This window comes from Lactuca sativa, chromosome 4 (assembly GCF_002870075.4).
Source record: "Lactuca sativa cultivar Salinas chromosome 4, Lsat_Salinas_v11, whole genome shotgun sequence".
NCBI classification, from domain to species: domain Eukaryota; kingdom Viridiplantae; phylum Streptophyta; class Magnoliopsida; order Asterales; family Asteraceae; genus Lactuca; species Lactuca sativa.
The window spans coordinates 53071556-53094256 of NC_056626.2; the positions used below are offsets into that span (position 1 = coordinate 53071556).

Here is a 22701-nt window from a genome sequence, read left to right on the forward strand (position 1 = left end):
ATATGAGAAAATATCAGAGTCTAAAATAATCCCAGGCTGAAACTGTGGTTTGTGTCATGCGATCATCCCGAGCCCTTTCCTTTGCTAGTGGAAGTACCTGAAACCAAAACCATAAACTGTAAGCACAAAGCTTAGTGAGTCTCCCCAAACTACCACATACCATACACATATAACATACAACTAAGAGAAACGGGCCCCGCCCACACTCATGGAGATACGGGCCCCGCCCACACTCCGCTAACTAGGAGATACGGGCCCCCCACACTCCGCTGACTTTGAGATACGGGTCTCGCCCACACTCAACTACTTCGAGATACGGGCCCCACCCACACTCGACTACTATGAGATACGGGCCCCGCTCACACTCAGCTGTTATTAGATACGGGCCCGCCCATACTCAGCTGCTATGAGATACGAGCCTCACCCAGACTCAGCTACTTAAACGAACATACAAGTATCACACAGACAACAAGTATAACTAAATCTATCCGTCAGGCATATATCCATAATCAAACTAAGATATGAGATCCGGGCCCCGCCTACCCTCGGCTACTATGAGATACGGGCTTTGCCCACACTCAGCTGCTAACATATCATACTATAGGCCGACCTTGGTGCCTTAGACCCATTCCTATTGAAGGAAACTCACCTCGCAAGACTGGCTACTAAAAACACAAGTGAGGAATCCCTGTCTGTTGCCCCGAAGACTCTCCGACTATCAATTCCACAATAACCCTTAATCAAAATATGATAATCCTTCTTAGGGTAAAATGGCCATTTTACCCCTGGTCAAAGTCAACATCCTGGTCAAAGTCAAAGTCAAGGTCAACTCCGGTCAACCCAAACTCGTCGAATCATCTCCCAACTCGGCGAGTTCATGAACAACTTAGACACGTGGTCAACTAAGTCAACTCGTCGAGTCCCTTAACCGACTCGCCGAGTTCTTCCTGTCATAAAGATCGGGACAGCCCGCTTCAACTCATCGAGTCCTTGCCTGGACTCGCCGAGTTGCCCTGTCTGATTGAGCCATCTTAATAGATTAAGTCCCTCTCTTCTGGATCCAAGGTCCTTAGTTCGTTTGCTCATTGGAATGGCCTTTCTAAGGGTAAAGTTTCCAACTTTACCCGTTCATAACTCTTCTTAAAGGGTTTAGACAAAACCCTAATTCCTTTAGGACGTGGATCTTGTCCAAAAAGCCTTAGAATCACAAATCCACGCATGCAGACCTAGATCTAGGTCCTAGCTATCAGATGGTCATTAAAAGTCTCGAGCTTGCTTCCATACATGACCTTTTTGGGCTCAAAAGGTAATAAATACTTCTTTATCACTTGAATGAGGACTCTAAGGGCATAAAGTTTGCACCTTTATGTCCTCACAGCCTCTCAAGGCACTATATCTAGAAGAGCAACTCGTGGGTCAATCCTTACCCACAAGTTAGCAAATCTTGGACCAAAAACCCTCAAAAGAGGTCATAAATAGATCTAAGAAGAGAATGATCAATTTTGAGGCTTTATTACCAGAAAATGCAGCTAAAGGAATGAAACTTCTGGATATATAGTCTTTCTCTTGAGTCCTCCAACTTCTTCTTCTTCCACAAGCTTCAAAAGGCACAAATAACACTCAAAAGTGGCTCACACACTCAAAAAGCACTCTAGGGTTTCGTAGCTGAGGGTTTAGGAGAAGGAGGCTGCAAATGAGGCTAAGGGATGGGGATTAAGGTGTTTAAATAGGGTGCAAAACCCTGAAATTAGGGTTTCACCCCGACTGAGCTACTCGCCGAGTCACGGACTTGACTCGCCGAGTAGACAACTTAAACTTCACGCATAGACTGCTTTCTACTCGATGAGTTAGGGCTACCAACTCGTCGAGTCCTTCTCTCAAAATAAATAAATAATTAAATTAAATGTGTACCAGGGAACCGAACGTTACAAATTGCTAGCTTTGAGGGCAACCCCAAAGGACTGTGCTACTATCAATTCAATTTTATACCAATTAAATTTATAGGCTTAGACACCTAATCCAACGTATATATCAGCATCGGGACCAGGGTCGGAGACTAAGGTTCTCCCTGTCCCTATCCCTACATTTTTATTCAGGGATTCCCCATCTCTATATCCATCCCCATATAAACTTGGAGATTCCCCGGTCAAAACGGGTGTGGGTTTTGGGTTCCCCAATGGGTATATGGGGTTTTTTCCATCCCTACTATTATACGTCTATGTTAAATGTGTCGAGAGGTATGCTTCGGGTGTTGGAGTTGAAGAGAGCCTGCCTTTTTTAACTTGCCGATACAGAGGAACATAAGGTTAGTTGGGTGAATTGAGATCATATCCTCAATTATAAACATAAGGGCAGGTTGAATGTTGGGAGTTTAGAAGCATTTAATTATGCTTTTATGATAAATAACGTTGGTCATTCATTAATGAACCTAACTCTATATGGCTTAAACTTATTTAGACATTGTATGGATAGATGGTGAGTTTAGTTTGGGTTCTTTAAGTCAGGTTCAGGGTGGTTTGTGGGATAGTATCATTGGTTCAATTAATCAATTGCATGATAGTGGTGTGATCCCTAGTTCTGTTATATTTAGAATTATTGGTGATGGTGCATAAACATGTTGATGGATGGATACTCGGTATGGGGGTATGCCTTTCTTGAATTGGTTCCACAAACTATATACTTTGTCTATTAGTCAAGAGGGGATGGTTTGAGACTTTTGGAGTAGTCATAATTGGAGTTTACTTGGAATAGGTTTGTTATAGGCGGTGTTGTGGATGCTCAACTTTCATATATGTTGTCTATGTTCTAGTCTGTTCAACTGAATTTGAGAGTTGATGCTTGGGGGTGGGATTTAGATCCTTTTGGAGTTTTATTCCTCCGCTGTGCCAGATTTCATATTGATGATACACATCTTTTGGTTGGTAGTTTTGTAACTCGTTGAAATAGGTTGATACCTATAAAGATTAACGTATTTATTTGAACACTCATGCTTGATTATATACCTACACATGGGAATTTGGATAGACGTGGTATGGAGGTGGAGTAGCTTTTGTGTTTAGTGTGTGGCAATGAACTCGAAGATGTGGGTCATATTTTCTTCAAGTGCTCTTTGGCACATGATCTTTGAAGTTGGGTTGTTGTTTGGGTGAATTTTTTCAGTTCTCGTTTTTTGTTTGATTTTTATCTATGTGTAACACCCCATTTTCGTATTCCAATAAAATTCAATATAAAACATCAATCCAAATAGAAATATATTACTTTTTGGCCCAATTAATCCTCATAAAAATGTAGGAAACACCGATATGATTTTTATAGATATATGGAACGCTTAAATGTGACTTCGTATGAAAAACGTATGGTTCTTGGAAATTTCAAGATTAAACCAATAAGGCTCATCGTATCGTAAAAGGTGAAATTTTGATAGATTAGTTATTAGCCTAAGCGGTCTAAAAGAAAGTCAAAGTAGTCATAAAACTGAGAGTGTGCATATAAAGAACGTATAAATCTGACTTCGTGAGAAGAAGTTATGATTTCATAGTTTCAGCGCAGCGGTGCGAGCCCAAAAATCGAAATTCAAATTGGCTGATCGTTAGCCAAAACTACCTAAACAAGAATTGCAGATCTCGTAAATATGAACACGTCGATATAAAGATAGTCGAGAATGAAGCTCGTATGAAGGAGTTATGAATTTTGCACGAACTTTAACAGTCTAAACCGGTCTAAATATGAAATTTTGTTAGTGCAAGAATTAGATGTTGAGACCTTAATGAAAGTTGTAGAGCTCTTCGAGAGAATTTCAAAAATATAAATAATGTCAAAAACAAAGTTCGTATGCAAAAGTTATGGGCGTTCGAAGTTCTGCGAAAAACCGCCTGGATTGATGACGTGGCGGCACCGGAGTGTGCCACGTGGCAAGGTCGGCTGCCCACTCCTCCAAGTGACACGTCGACGTGGCTCCACAAGATTGTGATAGATGGAACCATGAAATGGTGACACGTTTAGGCTTATAGAAGAAAGAGATGTGGCTGAATCAGATCGTAACACGTGGCAAGCGAAGGGTGGACCCAACAGCACGCATGGGTGCGGTGCACCTCCTTTAGGAGCGTGGCGTGCACCCCTTTTTCCCCTATAAATTCTTCCGATTTTCACTTCTTTTCCACTCTAAATCATTCTAAAACTCTCTCAAACCTCCCAAATTCTTTAGGCCCAAGTTCACGGATTTTCGTTGGTCAGTAGCGAGGTTCTAGTGCGTCAAAGGGTCCGACGAGTAAGAGCTCTCAGGTCGGGATTCTGTCTGTGTAATTTCCCGGTTTTTCGCTAAAATCTATGTAAGTTAAACTACACTTATTTTATTTCAAGTGTAATTTAAGTTTATGTTCATAGTCGTTATTATGAACATATAAATAATATTTATCAGTAATTCCAAGTCAAAATATCGATTGATCTACTTACGGGAGAGGTATCTAACATGGTCATGTTGGTTTGGTTGTTGGATTTCAGAAAGGCTATACGCTGAAATGGTCCTACCTCCCAACTTTCCGACCTGGTTGATCCTTATTAGATAGAACTGCTCGGTATTCATTGGGATTAATGAACGATCTAGTTTCATTACCAAATCGTCATAGAGATTAATAAGTTAAAGTATTATAGGTTAATACTCGTTGGATGTGTTGGCCACCAGTGGGATCGCCCAAAAGGCTGTTAATCTTCTGAGAAACTATACATGTGAGTTATCTTATTATACTATGTATTACAATACATACCCATGTATGTTAGGATATATAAGTAGTAGAATAAATAGAATAGTCTATATGTACTTAAGTGTAAACTGGTAGAGTGGAAATTATAATTGTGCATGTATTAGTAGAATCTAAAGTGTAGTCTCTATATGCATAATTGACTTGATATTAGATAGAGGCGACGATGTAACGGTTAAAGAGGCCGGGAGCCTATAATCTCGTGTAGTTTTAGTTATGGGATGATGGTGGAACGGTTAAAGAAGTTGGGAGCCTATTCCAAGATACATATCTTATTGGCAGATTGTGAGTCATTGTTTGTATGCATGTTTATTGTATTTTGGGAAACTCACTAAGTCTCGTGCTTATCCAATTGAATAAAATGTTTTTCTAGTACTCGTGAAAAGCAATGTTCGACTTTACACACACGCATTCACAACATGTTTTACGCACAATGTAATCATACTCTGATATCTTTTAATAAATAAAAATAAAAAATTTGTCTTGAAAATTAAGACGTAACACTATGACTTAGTGGATTGCTAATCAGTCTACAACTCATTTGAAGCGTATGCCTTTGGACTTGGTATGTATGACAATCATTTAGGTTATACGAAGGAATTTATTATCGATAATATTGTAGCAGTTTCTTTTAATTAGTTTTGTGTTAGAAACGTTAAAGTTAGAAAAAAATTGGAATGCGACAGTACAATATCTAATTTTGAATTAGTTTGTACTAGTTTTGTAATGCTAGCGCCTAACTATCTTTTATTGTTAATATATGGTTCTTCTTCCAAAAAAAAATTTAGTTTTGATCCGCAATATAGCGAAAAAAACAAATCCCCACCTTTGCAAAATTTTCATATCCATATGAGGAATTTTATGAAAAAATTGCAAGAAATCTTATTTTTAGTTATTTTTGTTAGTCTGAACTACAATATTAAACCAGCCTTTTGTCCTAAAAATGATTTGTGCGGACTTTTAATACAAACTACAAACTATTACAAAAAATAATTCTTTTTTCTTTAATTTTCGTAGATAAAAATAGACAAAACTGCAAAATTGGTCCTTATGGTTTGCGAAAAACTTTGGATAGGATCCAAAAAATTTTCAACTTGCATGGAAGGTCCAAAATCAAAAGGACAAAACTACAAATTTAGTCATTGTGGTTTGTAAAAAACTTTGGATATGGTCCAAAAAGTGTTCGACTTGCATGGAAGGTCCAAAACCAAAACTTTTCTGGGAATTTGGTCCAAATAAATATGAAAATACTATTTTGCCCTTGTTATTTCTTTTTTATATTTTCTTTGTTTATTTTGATTGTTTTAATATAAAAGAAAAAAAAAAGAAACGTGCATGACCAGACCCACCCCACATATTTCTCTCTCTCTCTCTCTCTCTCTCTCTCTCTCTCTCTCTCTCTCATCAAAAAGACTTCCATGATCAATTCCTTTCCATAGCTATCACCTTCCTTTCCCGTCAAGATGCCCTACAACAGTCGTCGACCCTTTTCGCCGGCAAGTTTCTTACTTCAATAAATTCGACAACGTTGAATCCGATAGCAAATCCGACGGATTGAAACGTGTTAACTTGTGACAGTCTACTAATCTCTTTCCCTCAGCCATCGAAATCTTCTAGGGTTCCATTTTAGATTTGATTTTGTGTTTTCTGAAAATTTATAGGTTAGCTTAGAATTTTGATTTTCAATTTCTACAATTGTGTTTGTTATTATGTGGGTGGGTGTAGATCTTTTGGTGAAGAGATTTTTTGGGATCCATTAATTATCTCAAAGATTTTGTGAGTTTCAATTTCTGCAATTTGTGTTCAATTTCAGCAATTTGTGTTCATTAATGAGGAATTGAGAGTTTTCTTTATGCATATTACTGATGAAGAAAAGTGGGTTGAATTTTATAAACATTGGACTCAGCCACCTCATGATGCATATTCTGAAAACCCATGAACTTTTATGCGTTTTTATCAAGTGGAATCCCTGACTGTGGTGTGTAAATGTAAGCATGATTGAATCGATTGTTGTTAAACTAATTTGGGTTTCTATGGGATTAAATTGGTGAATGCAAAACTGACGGATTGAAGCTTTTAAGGTAAGTTTTTGTTGGTTTTTTTTTACAACTCGGTTCTTTTGAAAGAAACGTAAAACCGATGTCTCTGGAACATTTGGAGATTAATTTAAAATATGTAATGGTGGGTGTTTTTGATCCAGTTGAAGGTTAGAGGTGGCAGTCCTGTTGAGTCCTTTTTTATTTTGTTTGGGTTTTTTGACGAACAAAATGGGAGGGAGGAATAGTAGGTTGCAATGAAGCTTACACTTAATCTTCAAGTGGAATTTTGCTTTGTTACAGGTTTTAAGAAGAAGAAGAAGAAGAAAATAAGGAGGGGGAGGAGGATGATGATGATGAGGATATATATATATATATATATATATATATATATATATATATATATATATATATATATATATATATATATATATAGAGAGAGAGAGAGAGAAGAGAGAGATAAAGAGAAGAGAGATAGAGAGAGGGAGAAGAGGGAGAGAGAGACAGTATGGTGGGTGTATATATATTTTTAATTTATTTTTATTTCATAGTTATAAAAACATTATAAATGGTAAAAATAATGTAAAGAATAAATAAAAAGGACAAAACCGTCATTTCAGGTCTTTCAAGGACCAAAATCACGGGAATCTTCTAATTTTGGGACCAAAACTAAGGAAAAGTTTTGATTTTGGACCTTCCATGCAAGTCAAAAACTTTTTGGACCCTGTCCAAAGTTTTTTACAAATCACAAGGACCAAATTTGCAGTTTTGTCAATCAAAAACTTCCTGTGATTTTGGTTCAAAAAAAACTTGAAAAGACGGTTATGCCATTTTATTTTCATTTTTGTATTTTTTATAATTATCCTAATACTATTTACTTTAAAAATAAAAAGAAACGAAAAGAATTATCCCCTTACCCCCAGCCACCCCCATCGTTCTCTCTCTCTCTCTCTCTCTCTCTCTCTCTCTTTATCTCTCTCTCTCTCTATTGGAAATAACACCATCAAAAACAAAATCAATAAAATAATACAAAGATCTCTCGTTTCAGTGTAAGAATTGAAGAAATCTTAAAACATAGGACCTCAATCCACCACCACAGGACCGCCACTGTCCTGAAGCCATGGCCACGGCCACCCTAAAGCCACTACCACCGCCGCCCTACATGTATCTTACTTCTTCAAACTTTTTTCTTGACCAAATTACAGTTATTATCACTATTAGAAAATAGAAAAATTGCGACTAGAACAGATGAAATCACTCAGTTGAGTGATGGTAATGAATCAACGGTGAAAACGACGTATAGGGTTCCATCAATGGTGGTTCACAACAATGGAATAGGAGGAGCCGGTGTTTCAAGTTAGCAAAATTGAGAATGAAGGTTATTGGGTCGACTTTTATCACTAGCAACAAGACCCGTCTTCTCCACTCTGATTCAAAAGGTAACCTCGATTCCACCATTCCAACCATTGGAATCAGGAGAGGAAATAGGGGAATTAATGATAAAATCATTCTTCCAGAAATCTCTAGTAATGTTCTGATCAATTCCGAAAGAAAGCAACTAGAGAAAGAAGTAGAGATGTTTCGATCATTACTCCAGAAACCGATAAAATCATTACTCCAGAAACCGGGATGGAAAGGCAACTCCAGTGTCATAGGAAGGTGCAAGGGACATCGTTGAGCTGACAAGGTGGTTGCCGGCGAGATTTCCATGAAGGAAACAACGAAAGCCTTCACCACACCCGTCAGAAAACTAAAATACTCAAGAAACCCACCTGAAACCAGAAATACTCACTAGTTCTGTAGATTTGACAGTCAATGAAGGAGCATAGCTACAGAAAAAATGGAGAAGATGAAGGGATAATGAGGTTTCCAATGGTGATGAAGGGCTACGAGGACCAGATAGAAAAATGGAGAAAACACAATCTCCCATCTGAATTTACTTCTTGTATAAGCAGATTCTAATTAAGAAGGGGAAGAAGAAGATGAATCGGGTTTTTTTTTTTTTTTTGACATTTTGAGAGAGAGAGAGAGAGAGAGAGAGAGAGAGAGAGAGAGAGAACGGTGGGGGTGGGTATTTTTTTTCTTTTTTTTTTAAAGTAATTAGTATTAGGATAATTATAAAAAATACAAAAAAAATAAAAGGGCATAACCGTCTTTTAAAGATTTTTTGGACCAAAATCACAGGAAGTTTTTGATTTTGGACCTTCCATGCAAATTGAAAATTTTTTGGACCACATCCAAAGTTTTTTGCAAACCATAAGGACCAATTTTGCAGTTTTATCATAAAAATAGATTTTCATAGATGTGAGTTTTTTTTTTTTTTTTTTCAAATTGGACCAAATTTTTTACATATGGTTGATATTTTCATAGAAACCATATATGAAAATCATAAAGTCATTTTCACTCTTTTTTTTTTTTTTTTTTTTTGTACATGATGGATATTTTTGCATGTACCATCATTATTTTGATCAAATTGATATTTTTCAGTAAATCTGAGAAAATAGTTTATTTTTTTTTCTAATGATTATCTATAAGATTAAAAAATGTATCTTATTTAAATATATAATAATAATCTATAAATATATAATAATTGTTTTACCCATTTCTGCCCTGACAAAGTCATTGTCCATAAAAGGGTGTAGTAGTTGAAAAAAAACGTATAGGATTTTTATGATGCAGGAAAAAAGATGTGTGGGATTCAACGGAGAACATGGATGTGTTAGACGTTAGTGTTGAATAAACTCAAACCCCTATAAATTCATGATCCATGTGGAAAATTTCAACAATAATTGGCTAACTTGGTGGAAGACAATAAATGTTGAAAGAGAAAAGAAATCAATCATGATATATAATACCAATTAACAAGAAGTAAACATATATTATTTATTTGTTAAGCTTTACTAAGTATGATCATAATTCAATTAATTTGATAGTATTTATTTCAAAATTAACTAACAAGACGCTTTTTGGACCAAATAAGCTTGTGGGTCATTCTTTTATATGCTTATGTATATAATTTGGGATCCAAATTTTGTCATGTTATTTTATAATCATTGCTTTGGGGTGTTTGGGATTGCTTTTAAACATCAAAAAAGTCTTTTTTTTATAGAATGATTTTTTGTAAAATGACATTTTATAAAAGAAGCTCTTTAAAAAATGTTTGTATTAGCAAAAGGGCTTTTAGCTTAACTTTTACATGTAAAATCACAAAAAATCAGGTTTTTGTGACTTTTTGAAACCCCTCATTTTACTCTATACAAAAAGTCATTTTAAAAAAAACTTTTCTATTATCCAAACATCTTTTTAACTGTAACGTCCCAAAATTCAAAACTAAAAATTTCTTTTAATAAAATATTACTTAAAGTAAAATCATCATTTTAAAACATAAACAGAGTATTAGTTTTCAAAACACATACTCATTATCAGAGTAAAACATTCCCAGACTGACTAATCTATGGTGTGTGCCATGCGATCATCCCGAGCTCCATCATCCGCTACCGGAAGCACCTGTAACCAAAACTGAAAACCGTAAGCACGAAGCTTAGTGAGTTCCCCACCCTACCACATACCATGCAAACATACAACAAACATACTGCCAGGCTATTCTGGGGTGCCTGACTACCCTGTACGGCCATTCTGGGGTGCCGACTACCCTTGCGGCCATTCTGGGGTGCCGACTTCCCGTGTCAAGCCATTATGGGGTGCTGACTACCCGTGTCAAGCCATTATGGGGTGCTGACTACCCGTGTCAAGCCATTATGGGGTGCTGACTACCCGTCGGTCCTGACAACCGATCCTCGGGGACTGTTTCACCCCTTACTGCTACTTACGCATATATCATACATAACATATTATCAGACGTATCTGGGGTGTCTGACCTACCCTTCGGTCCTAACAACCAAACTCTACTACTATCACATACGCATATCATAACGTAACAGATTATCAGACATATCTGGGGTGTCTGAACTACCCTTCAGTCCTAACAACCGAACTTGGGGACTGGTCCCCTCCTACTACCTCTATCGCATATAACATAACAGGCCAGCATGCAAACATATCATCACATACTGTCAGACGTTTCTGGGGTGTCTGACTACCCTCCGGTCCTAACAACCGAACTCTACTAATGAGCCAAGGAGCCCGTCCATGCTCCTACTGATAGTGAGATACGGGCTCAGCCCGCGCTCACTCTTTCCCTAACTTGGGTCTCGCCCCTGATCTGCTGCTAATGAGATGTGGAACACCATCCACACTTTGTTGTTGGTGAGGTACGAGACCTCGCCCACACTTACCACCCTACCAGGCACATACAAGTATCACACAGACAACAAGTATAAACTATCACATAAACCATTCCTTGGGCACCCGCCCGCTAACATTGGACCTCGTCCTGAACAACATACTAGCATACGATGCCTAGGGCTAACCCCCGGGTCTTCTACTCATGTCTACATGGGTCGGCATTGTGGTCGTAGACTCATTCACACAAAGGAAAACTCACCTGATACTGCTGAACTACTGCTGCTAATCCCTTTGACTGCTACCTGACCACTGACTCCGAACTGCTGCTCCACTAGCTCCCCGAGCTACCAATATCAACATAACACTTAGTCTAACTGACCTTCAAAGGTCAACTAAGTCAACTCTTGCCAAAGTCAAAGTCAACCGCCCAGGTCAACCCTACTCGCCGAGTTCATATGTTCAGAGTCCTTCTATTCGCGACTCGACTCGTCGAGCCAGTCCATGGCTTGCCGAGTCTACCGATTACCGAGTCCTGACCTGTCCAACTCACCGAGTCTCCATTCGACTCACTGATTCGAGTCTCAACTCGAAGGGTTTGGGGTTTGGCGACCTGACTCGCTGAGTCCAATACAATCTTCATCCAACTCGCCGAGTTGTTCTTTCAACTCGCCGAGTTCATGCCCAACTTCATCCGACTCGACGAGCTGTTCATCCCACTCGTTGAGTTCCTCCTCATCTTCAAGCTACTAGCCGAGTCCACTCAAAGGACTCGCCGAGTCCATCCGGTCCTCCATACATGCAGAGGACTTTTGAGTCATGCAGGGACTCAAATTTGTAGATCTACCCTTCCCAAGCCTATTCCTCACGTAAAGTTGCAAACTTTACGTGTAGAGAAGGAGATCTAAGCAAAATACACCATAAACTAGGGTTTAAGGCCAAGGGGCTTCAACATTGACTCAAGGGCTGATACTTTATGCTTCTCTAGTCCATAACACACTCGGATCTGAAGTAGCAACTCTAGATCTGGCTTCTAACTCGAATGGGTGACAAACCATGGCTTAAAAGCCCCAAATCTCACAACCATGGAAGATCTAAAGGAGAGAGACGACTTATTACCTTTAATATCTCAGAAGGGCTCCACAAACTCCAGATCTGAAGCCAATCCTTGAAGCTTCACTGATTCCCCTCTTTCTTCTTCCTTCAATTCACCCAAAAATGGCTTGGAAGCTTGAATGCACAACAATGGAGGCTTAGGGTTCGCTTTCTGAATGAGGAAGGCTCTAAGGAACCCTAATGGAGAGAATAAGGAGCTTAAATAGCGCCCAAAGTCCCGGATTTAGGGTTTTCCTCACACAGACCAGACTTGCCGAGTTGGTCACTTACACCTCTACCCGGATCCCGCTCGGACTCGCCGAGTTCCTCCTTGGACTCGCCGAGTCGCCCTAAAAAACTAGGTTTTTCTTTCCTTTCTTGGCCTTCAAAACTTTGGGTGTTACAACTCTCCCCCACTTAAACAAAACTTCATCCTCGAAGTTTGCTATGGCCCACCGCCTGCGAGCTGCCTCCAATAACTCACCAATTAATCCAACATCAGCTGCCTACCTTCGCTGGCCTCCCGCTCCGTCATTCCGACTAACACAGATCCTTGCGGATAATCATTTCGGGTCAACTCTGACCCTGATCATTCTGGAAACACAACTTACTCAGCCGATAACCTTCTGGTACTCTCCGAGTACTGCAACTGAACCCATAAGGATTCACCCCTTCTTTCCTCATGCGATTCCCTTGCCTTCCCAAGGCGATGCCCCAAAACAACTATCTCCCCTGCCACTGTGAAGATCCTATCTTCACCAAATCCATTACTCCCGCTACTTTTAGTACGGATCATTATCGCCAGTATCCACTGAGCATGCTTTCTACTATAATTGGTGTCGAGCACCCCACGACCAACTATCTGAATTTCACCATAGATCGCTTGCCAGCACTGCTACTGGCTGGAAATTTTTGTTATTCCTTATCTGCCTTCCGGATGAACTGAGACCACCCTGGTCCCTACCAATCTACCAATATCGGGATGACCGGCCCCCACCGGTCGCTATCCCCAACTCAACTCCTAGTCGCTCCCAGCGACTTTCGAAGAAACTTCACCAATAACCGCTCAATCCACCCTGCCACTAAATCATACACCTGATACATTCGCTCTAACGAATAGGAACTGATGAATGCTACGGGCCACCCCGTAGTCTTTCAACACTTCTACGCTGCCAGCCAACCAAAGCTACGGTCCGCCCCGCAGTCTTGCTAAACCAGTGCTACGGGCCACACCGCAGTCTTACTAAACTAGTGCTACGGGCCACACCGTAGCCTAACCATACTCTCATACGATTGCTGCGGGCCGCACCGCAGTCTTGCTAATCTAATGCTACGGGCCACACTGAAGTCTTACTAATCTAATGCTACGAGCCACACCGCAGTCTTAATATACTTCTCTTACTATTTAGCCACTGGTGAATGCTACGGCCACCCGATAGTCTGACAACACCTTTCTACCACTGACTGCTAGTGAATACTACGGCTGCCCCGTAGTCTTACATCACTTCCTACCACTGACTGCTAATACGAAGGCACCCATGTGCCATTAGCTCTCAAGATCCTCATTCTGACTCCCTCGAGTCCTACGGGCGATCCATAACCTGAATTCCCAACCACGCACTAACCATTACCATCACACGTACTAACTGATGGGGAGTTTCTCAAACTCCCAACCCTGAAATCCTCAATCCATCAAACGCTGAACTACTTCCTTTCCTTCTCGGAGGTCGCGCACTCATCCTGGGTCTGCGTGCTCCTACCTTTGCACACTCGGAGGATTCTCCCCTACTTTGATCCTGCTTACCCCTTGTTACTCAATACTCAAGAAGGAATCCCAATCCTTGCTACCATTCCATAATCAGTCTGCTGAGGAACCCAAGCTTACCATAGCTAGGGATCTAACCAATCCATCTCTAACACTATACAACTCCTGATCTAGCGAGACATACCAAGTCTCTCCCAAGCATGCTACAGTTATTGCATCCTATGCAACCTTCTCCAATAGGGCACATCCCCTCACTACCATTCGGATATCCAAGGTATGCATATGGCATATAACTCGATCACAATCAACCGCTCAAAAAAATAAAATACTCATATTGATAATGATGCAGAACTGTAACAATAAAATCATAACATAAGCTGACACAAAGAGGAAGATTCATACCCATATCTTGCTCTAAAGAACCCCCAAATCCTCCTTCCTTCTGAGGCCTCCGATGATATTGAGGCTGCTCCTCCCGCTGAGCGGGGCAATTTGCCCTGACATGACCAGGCTGATGACAACAATGGCATAACTCTACTCCTATTGTGCATTCTTGGCGTCTATGACCCTTCCATCCGCATCTGCCGCACTTAGACTTGCTGCGCAGGCCAGCCCGTGCTCCCTTCTTCCTCGTGCAACCATCTCGACCCTGCGGGCCCCTGACACCAACAATGACAGTGTCCATATGCCCATCCTGCCGAACTAGACCGGAAGACCGCTTCCTCTTCCTTAGCTAACCATCTGATCCAATCTCCCGCTCGCGGGTCATAGTGACCATTTCACCCATTGCCTGGATAGCTGAGGTCCGCCTTTCAATCCCGACGACCACTCTATCGGTGATACGCCCAATGGTGTTTGGTAACTCTTCCTGGAGAGCCTGCGAAACCTCTGCAGCAATCCAATCTTGTAAATGACCTCTTGAAAACATGATGCACCATTCACTTTTGACCCCAATTTACAAAAGCTAGTGGTAGGATCCTCTTTCCAGAAGGATCCCAGAGACCCACAAGCTTCGGGCTCCGGATGAGCCCCCACCTGCTCTGCTACAATCTCGGCCCGGAAGGCCCCGAGGCGGCTATCCAAAAGCTCCACAATAGCCTCCTTAACCGAATCGAAAATCACAGGAGTCCGATCAATGATGTTGCGCATAATTTCTGCTGAAATAAACTTTCTCATCCAATCATCAATCTATCCGACTCCAGAGTCAGAGCCAGATCCCTTTCCGGCACCTGAACTGCCCACTGGTATCTCTCGCAACGTCACCATGCTGAAAATATAACGCAACCACTATCAGAATACTGATCACTGCTGTGAGACCAAACACACGCACTACCAGGTTCCCGGTCTTGTCTCGGCCCTTCCCGAATCGAGCACGGATCCTCTGCTTTCAGTAGTACGGGCCCATACTACCTTCCACATCTATCTGTACTTTCCTCAGGAACTGCCTCGACTCCACCAGGTCCCTTTTCTACTACTACTGCTCCCAGCACTACCTCATCCTAGGCTTACCCTAGGGAAACCTCTAACTCAGCTCAAACCAGTCCTCATCTGCTGAAGGTCTCCTTGTGATGCCAATTAGCCATTACCTGGATACCATCACATGTGACGAGGCTCAGATAATCCTTCGAGTAAGAGACTCGTCCCTACAACGGTTGGACTCAGACAAGAGCTGCGCAATAGGGCCAAATCCAGCACTCTGAGATTATTCAACCCAGATCACATGTGACGTGGCGTATCCACTTAATGGCTAACTCCCATCACTCAAAATCCCACAATGCACAAAGCAAGCAGCATTCAGACAAGGGAAAAATCTAACCACAACATACTCAAGCAATCATACACACATAGCAAAAATCTGAACTAGCATGCAACACAAACTCATAACTCAGGCATAACCTAAACAGGCTATCCTACTACTGTCTAATCAACACTACTATGCAACTCAAAAGCACAAATAACAAGCACATAAGGCATCATCCCTAGATCCTTAGTCCTATTCTAGCATGCTGTTCTACCAACTGATAATCATAACATAAACGTGTATGGGTATTTTGGGGTACTTACTTGAGCTCGGCTGATTGCATGCACCACACCTCTTTTCTCTTTTCAAAGTTCTTTCTTTCTGAATTCTTTTTGCTTTTCTAAAACCGTTTTCTTTCTCAAAAACTCTCTTTTTACAAAACTGTCTTTTCATTTGAAAACTTTTATACCAATTCCTCAGTTTGAGTTCAGACACACCCGAGAGCATGTCCGAATCCCTCGAACCAACGCTCTGATACCAACTTGTAACGTCCCAAAATTCAAGACTAAAAATTTCTTTTAATAAAATATTACTTAAAGTAAAATCATCATTTTAAAACATAAACAAAGTATTAGTTTTTAAAACACATGCTCATTATCAGAGTAAAACATTCCCATGCTGACTAATCTATGGTGTGTGCCATGCGATCATCCCGAGCTCCATCATCCGCTACCGGAAGCACCTGTAACCAAAACTGAAAACCGTAAGCACGAAGCTTAGTGAGTTCCCCACCCTACCACATACCATGCAAACATACAACAAACATACTGCCAGGCTATTCTGGGGTGCCTGACTACCCTGTACGGCCATTCTGGGGTGCCGACTACCCTTGCGGCCATTCTGGGGTGCTGACTTCCCGTGTCAAGCCATTATGGGGTGCTGACTACCCGTGTCAAGCCATTATGGGGTGCTGACTACCCGTGTCAAGCCATTATGGGGTGCTGACTACCCGTCGGTCCTGACAACCGATCCTCGGGGACTGTTTCACCCCTTACTGCTACTTACGCATATATCATACATAACATATTATCAGACGTATCTGGGGTGTCTGACCTAACCTTCGGTCCTAACAACCAAACTCTACTACTATCACATACGCATATCATAACGTAACAGATTATCAGACATATCTGGGGTGTCTGAACTACCCTTCGGTCCTAACAACCGAACTTGGGGACTGGTCCCCTCCTACTACCTCTATCGCATATAACATAACAGGCCAGCATGCAAACATATCATCACATACTGTCAGACGTTTCTGGGGTGTCTGACTACCCTCTGGTCCTAACAACCGAACTCTACTGATGAGCCAGGGAGCCTCGTCCATGCTCCTACTAATAGTGAGATACGGGCTCAGCCCGCGCTCACTCTTTCCCTAACTTGGGCCTCGCCCCTGATCTGCTGCTAATGAGATGTGGAACACCATCCACACTCTGCTGTTGGTGAGGTACGGGACCTCGCCCACACTCACCACCCTACCAGGCACATACAAGTATCACACAGACAACAAGTATAAACTATCACATAAACCATTCCTTGGGCACCCGCCCGCTAACATTGGACCTCGTCCTGAACAACATACTAGCATACGATGCCTAGGGCTAACCCCCGGGTCTTCTACTCATGTCTACATGGGTCGGCATTGTGGCCGTAGACCCATTCACACAAAGGGAAACTCACCTGATACTGCTGAACTGATGCTGCTAATCCCTTTGACTGCTACCTGACCACTGACTCCGAACTGCTGCTCCACTAGCTCCCCAAGCTACCAATATCAACATAACACTTAGTCTAACTGACCTTCAAGGGTCAACTAAGTCAACTCTTGCCAAAGTTAAAGTCCTAGTCAAAGTCAACCTCCCAGGTCAACCCTACTCGCCGAGTCACCCTATTGACTCGCCGAGTTCATATGTTCAGAGTCCTTCTATTCGCGACTCGACTCGCCGAGCCAGTCCATGACTCGCCGAGTCTACCGATTACCGAGTCCTGACCTGTCCAACTCACCGAGTCTCCATTCGACTCACTGATTCGAGTCTCAACTCGAAGGGTTTGGGGTTTGGCGACCTGACTCGCCGAATCCAATACAATCTTCATCCAACTCGCCGAGTTGTTCTTTCAACTCGCCGAGTTCATGCCCAACTTCATCCGACTCGACGAGCTGTTCATCCCACTCGTTGAGTTCCTCCTCATCTTCAAGCTACTCGCCGAGTCCACTCAAAGGACTCGCCGAGTCCATCCGGTCCTCCATACATGCAGAGGACTTTTGAGTCATGCAGGGACTCAAATTTGTAGATCTACCCTTCCCAAGCCTATTCCTCACGTAAAGTTGCAAACTTTACGTGTAGAGAAGGAGATCTAAGCAAAATACACCATAAACTAGGGTTTAAGGCCAAGGGGCTTCAACATTGACTCAAGGGCTGATACTTTATGCTTCTCTAGTCCATAACACACTCGGATCTGAAGTAGCAACTCCAGATCCGGCTTCTAACTCGAATGGGTGACAAACCATGGCTTAAAAGCCCCAAATCTCACAACCATGGAAGATCTAAAGGAGAGAGACGACTTATTACCTTCAATATCTCAGAAGGGCTCCACAAACTCCAGATCTGAAGCCAATCCTTGAAGCTTCACTGATTCCCTTCTATCTTCTTCCTTCAATTCACCCAAAAATGGATTGGAAGCTTGAATGCACAACAATAGAGGCTTAGGGTTCGCTTTCTGAATGAGGGAGGCTCTAAGGAACCCTAATGGAGAGAATAAGGAGCTTAAATAGCGCCCAAAGTCCCGAATTTAGGGTTTTCCTCGCACAGACCAGACTCGCCGAGTCCACTTGGACGACTCGCCGAGTTGGTCACTTACACCTCGACCCGGATCCCGCACGGACTCGCCGAGTTCCTCCTTGGACTCGCCGAGTCGCCCCTAAAAACTAGGGTTTTCTTTCCTTTCTTGGCCTTCAACACTTTGGGTGTTACATTAACTTTTTGAAAAAGTTAAAGTCAAAAGTCATTCTAAAAGCAATCCCAAACACCCCCTTCATAAAGATAGAAGTAATTAAGGCCAACCCAAGTGCTAACAACATAAATGGTGACCATTTCATCACGACACCCCTCCACTATCTCTAGTGTGTGTGTGTGAGAGAGAGAGAGGGTCAACCTCGACCATCACCAAGGGTGGACGTAGAATTTTACAGTGGGGGTTGCACGAAAAAGTCAGGGGTTGCACGGTAATAGAAAAAAAATAAAATTTTCAAATTTTTTTCCAATATAATCAGAAAAGTCAGGTGTTACCGGTGCCACCATGAACCCCGTAGGTCGGCCCTGACCATCACTCTCTATGGCGGTGTTCACTGCGAGAACGTGCCAGAACATGAATGACGCCATTGACCACCATAGTTTCCACTTCGGATAACCTAATGTGACAGTATATTTAGTATTTATGACTATCTAAATATCTAATAGTTTTAGGGGATCGTTTTTTTTTTCTTTTTTCTTTTTTAATTGACAACACAAAAAACATGGTACACCATTATATACACGAACTACTTTGAGCTTATTTTCTTTTATGAGTTTGAAGATAACATAAATAATATCTTTAAATTAGCTTTAGAAAAATATCATCTTTTTCACTTTTTAATTTCATTTGTCACAAATAAATGTCACCCTTTTCAATGATCAATAAAGCTACTCTTGTTTCTCTCTCACACTTTCGTTCCCTTCCCTCTTCTCCGGTTTCTGTTCTTCATCGTGAACCCAAAAACAGGGGAGGAACAAGAGTTTCCAAACAAAACCCACATGCTCTTCCATCTAATTTGATCTTTCTTTATGGGTATTTTATTTTCTTTTTTCTTTTGATTTTGGGATAATGGATTTCGATCACTTTGAATGCGTTTCAACATCGGACGAATTAAATGAGGACGAGATCCCATACCATCATCATCGTCATCAACATCAACATCGTCAAAACAGCTATCAAAATCTCCAGAATTCATCATCAAAAGCTCACTATGTTAATGTCGTTCCTTCCAAAATTAATCACACCCCCAGTGTTTACGAGCTTCTCGAATGCCCTGTTTGTACCAATTCAATGTACCCTCCAATACATCAGGTTTTCTTCATTTTTCTTATTTGATTATGCTCTTAAATGTTAAAATTCAAATTATAATCGTTTCAAAATCGATGTGAATTTAGGGGTTTTCGCCTTTTCGGATTGTGATACATCGTTTTTTACTTCCGTTAACAAAAAGACGATGTTGACTTTTCATGGTCAAACATATCAATTTTTTAAGCCCCAAGATTTATGTATATTTCAAGTACTTCTACATACAAGTTGCTACCCTTTACCCTATTTGTTCTAGAACATTATCTCATTACCAAAATTTCCTTAATAAGTTTTGAATTCATGGAAATCTTGAAGCTGGAAAATAGAATGATTGACATCAAAAGTTCGTCAGACTTAATTTTATTTAATTTCAAGATTGATCTAAATTTGTGCAGTGTCACAATGGTCACACGCTTTGTTCCACTTGTAAAACACTTGTGAACAACAGGTGTCCGACTTGCAGACAAGAACTCGGTGATATAAGATGTCTAGCTTTGGAAAAAGTTGCAGAATCCCTCGAATTGCCATGCAAATACAGCTCACTCGGTTGCCATGGAATCTTTCCTTACTACAGTAAGCTAAAGCATGAAGCTTTATGCAATTTCAGGCCATATAGCTGCCCTTATGCCGGATCAGAGTGTTCGGTTGTTGGGGAAATCAAGTATTTAGTCGCTCATTTAAGAGATGATCATAAAGTCGACATGCACTCTGGATGCACTTTCAATCACCGATATGTCAAGTCCAATCCTCGCGAAGTTGACAATGCCACGTGGATGCTAACAGTTAGTATCTAACTATATCTATTCTTGACTTCAAACTACCGTTTTTCATGGCGTTTAGAGTTGTTGGTCGTGCTCATGATTGTCTTTTTTATTATGTAATGTAGGTTTTCAATTGTTTTGGGCAGTATTTTTGTCTCCATTTTGAAGCGTTTCAGCTGAGTATGGCTCCGGTTTACATGGCGTTTGTGAGGTTCATGGGAGATGAAAATGATGCCCGGAATTACAGTTACAGTTTGGAGGTGGGAGGGAATGGCCGGAAACTGGTTTGGGAGGGAACCCCACGAAGCATTAGAGATGGTCACCGGAAAGTTAGGGACAGCCATGATGGACTCATAATACAGCGGAGTATGGCTCTTTTCTTCTCTGGTGGTGATCGGAAAGAGCTCAAGCTGAGAGTTACTGGTCGGATTTGGAAAGAACCTTTGAATCCCGATGGTGACACATGCATTCCAAACCTATGTAGTTAGAAAGGGTTTTGTTTTTTTGGTTTGATTTTGTTTCATTATAAATAGGGTTTATGAGTTTGTGTTACGAGTTTAGTATAAGAGAGGTTGTGAGAGTTTGTCGCATGCAACTACTCGCAGGATGATTTTTTGGGTCTTTATGAGGTTTGATTTTGTTTTTTTTTTTTTTTTTTTTTTTTTTTTTTGTGTGTGTGTGTGTATGTTATTATGTTGAGTTCTTGTGTTATTACCAAATGCTTTAATTTATGTTATGAGTTTCGAATATTGTCGTGGATTTAAGGTATGACCCATGGTTCTTAACTAACTTGACTTAAATTGGATCACATACATATATTGCAAGTAAAGGAGGCTACAAGGGAATTTTAAGTGAATGTTTTACTACCATTGAGAGACTTTTACCAATATGTAAGCAACATCAAAGTATCTAATTCCCATAAGGTCATGGGGTAAGAAGATTGGATGCAGGCAATCAACAAAGGGGAGACTCAACTTCCATCGGAGAACGCCTAGAAACTGAAGTTTGTGTCATATGCTAAGGTGATTTACAAATAAAGGGGTGACTCAACTTATACATGAGGACTTCGTAGAACATGAAAAAAACAAGAAACTCAATGGTCATGTTTGTATAATATTGGCTATTCATTATCCTTCTAGAAGTAGGTGAGAGACATCCCAAGGCATCTCCTCACTTAAGCTCGCAACATGCGGACATCCTTGTCGTGCCTTTATCTTTTTTACTTCTTGATCTTGTCCACAAACTGTCACATTGATTCTTGCGGCTCCCACCTTGTTTTAGTTTCAGTCAAATTCCACCTCTTAATCAAGTATTCCTCAAGGCACTATGAGTTTTGGTGGTTCCTCAATCTCTCAATAAAAGGAGGTTATCGCCACTGTTTTTGGTGCCTTGGACACGCATCGTTTCGGCCTTTCATATCTTCATGATCAGGGTCATCCCAAAACGATTTGAGGCCCAGGGCAAAAACAAAAAATGAGGCCCTTCAAAAATTACTAATCACAAATGTTAATACAATGATTTTTGTGGAGACAAGTATCCGTGGACTTATTATTAAGCTATATATATTAGATTGTGTTTAAAGAGTATGATTTAAAAAAAATAAAACAATCTAACAATAGAAAAGAGTAAATTTGAAGAATAAACAGTTTTACAAATATATTATTATGATTTTTGTTAACAAACCTATAAATAATAGTTATTATACATTAAAGAGTAAATTACACGAATAGTCCCTATGGTTTAGGGTAATTTGCACGTTTGGTCTCTAACTTATTTTTTAACTCGGAAGGTCCATATTGTTTGTTTTTGTTACACGCTTGGTCCCTGTCTTACTAAAAAGACTATTTTTCCCTTGATTTTTGATTTATTTAAATAAACACACTCTCAATCGCACACCCTCACCTTACCTTACCTACCTCACCATTTTTTCCTATTTAAATAATAGTTTTTTTACGTAGGGATCAAACGTATAACAAAAATAAATAGTAGGGACCAAACACGTAATAAAAATAAACAGTAGGAACCTTTCGAGTTAAAAAGTTAGTTAGGGACCAAACGTGCAAATTACTCCAGACCATAGCGACCATTCGTGTAATTTACTCTACATTAAAGGACGGTGCTAAATAGAGTATTGCATATATAAATA

The 22701-nt window shown here is 40.7% G+C and overlaps 1 protein-coding gene across 3 annotated transcripts; it reads left to right on the plus strand.

Moving 5' to 3' along the window:
* The first annotated feature begins 19346 nt into the window (after positions 1-19346).
* On the plus strand, positions 19347-21150 carry LOC111876771 (E3 ubiquitin-protein ligase SINAT5). Of its 3 annotated transcripts, none has more exons than XM_023873339.3 (3): positions 19347-19800; positions 20190-20576; positions 20702-21150. In XM_023873339.3, exons 1-3 carry the CDS (start codon positions 19558-19560, stop codon positions 21041-21043), a joined length of 972 nt encoding a protein of 323 aa, XP_023729107.1. In that variant the 5' UTR covers positions 19347-19557; the 3' UTR covers positions 21044-21150. The 3 variants fall into 3 exon arrangements, with proteins under 3 accessions (XP_023729107.1, XP_023729106.1, XP_023729108.1); XM_023873338.3 differs by having other exon boundaries at positions 19351-19800; positions 20681-21150; XM_023873340.2 differs by having other exon boundaries at positions 19670-19800; positions 20243-20576; positions 20681-21150.
* The last annotated feature ends 1551 nt before the right edge of the window (positions 21151-22701 follow it).

Bases quoted from the DNA above. Each gene is read 5' to 3' on its own strand.
- LOC111876771 (XM_023873338.3), top strand. From the start codon at position 19,558: ATGGATTTCGATCACTTTGAATGCGTTTCAACATCGGACGAATTAAAT. The intron at 19,801-20,189 runs GTTTTCTTCATT...AAATTTGTGCAG, and splicing joins TGTACCCTCCAATACATCAG to TGTCACAATGGTCACACGCT. The intron at 20,577-20,680 runs GTTAGTATCTAA...TATGTAATGTAG, and splicing joins ATGCCACGTGGATGCTAACA to GTTTTCAATTGTTTTGGGCA.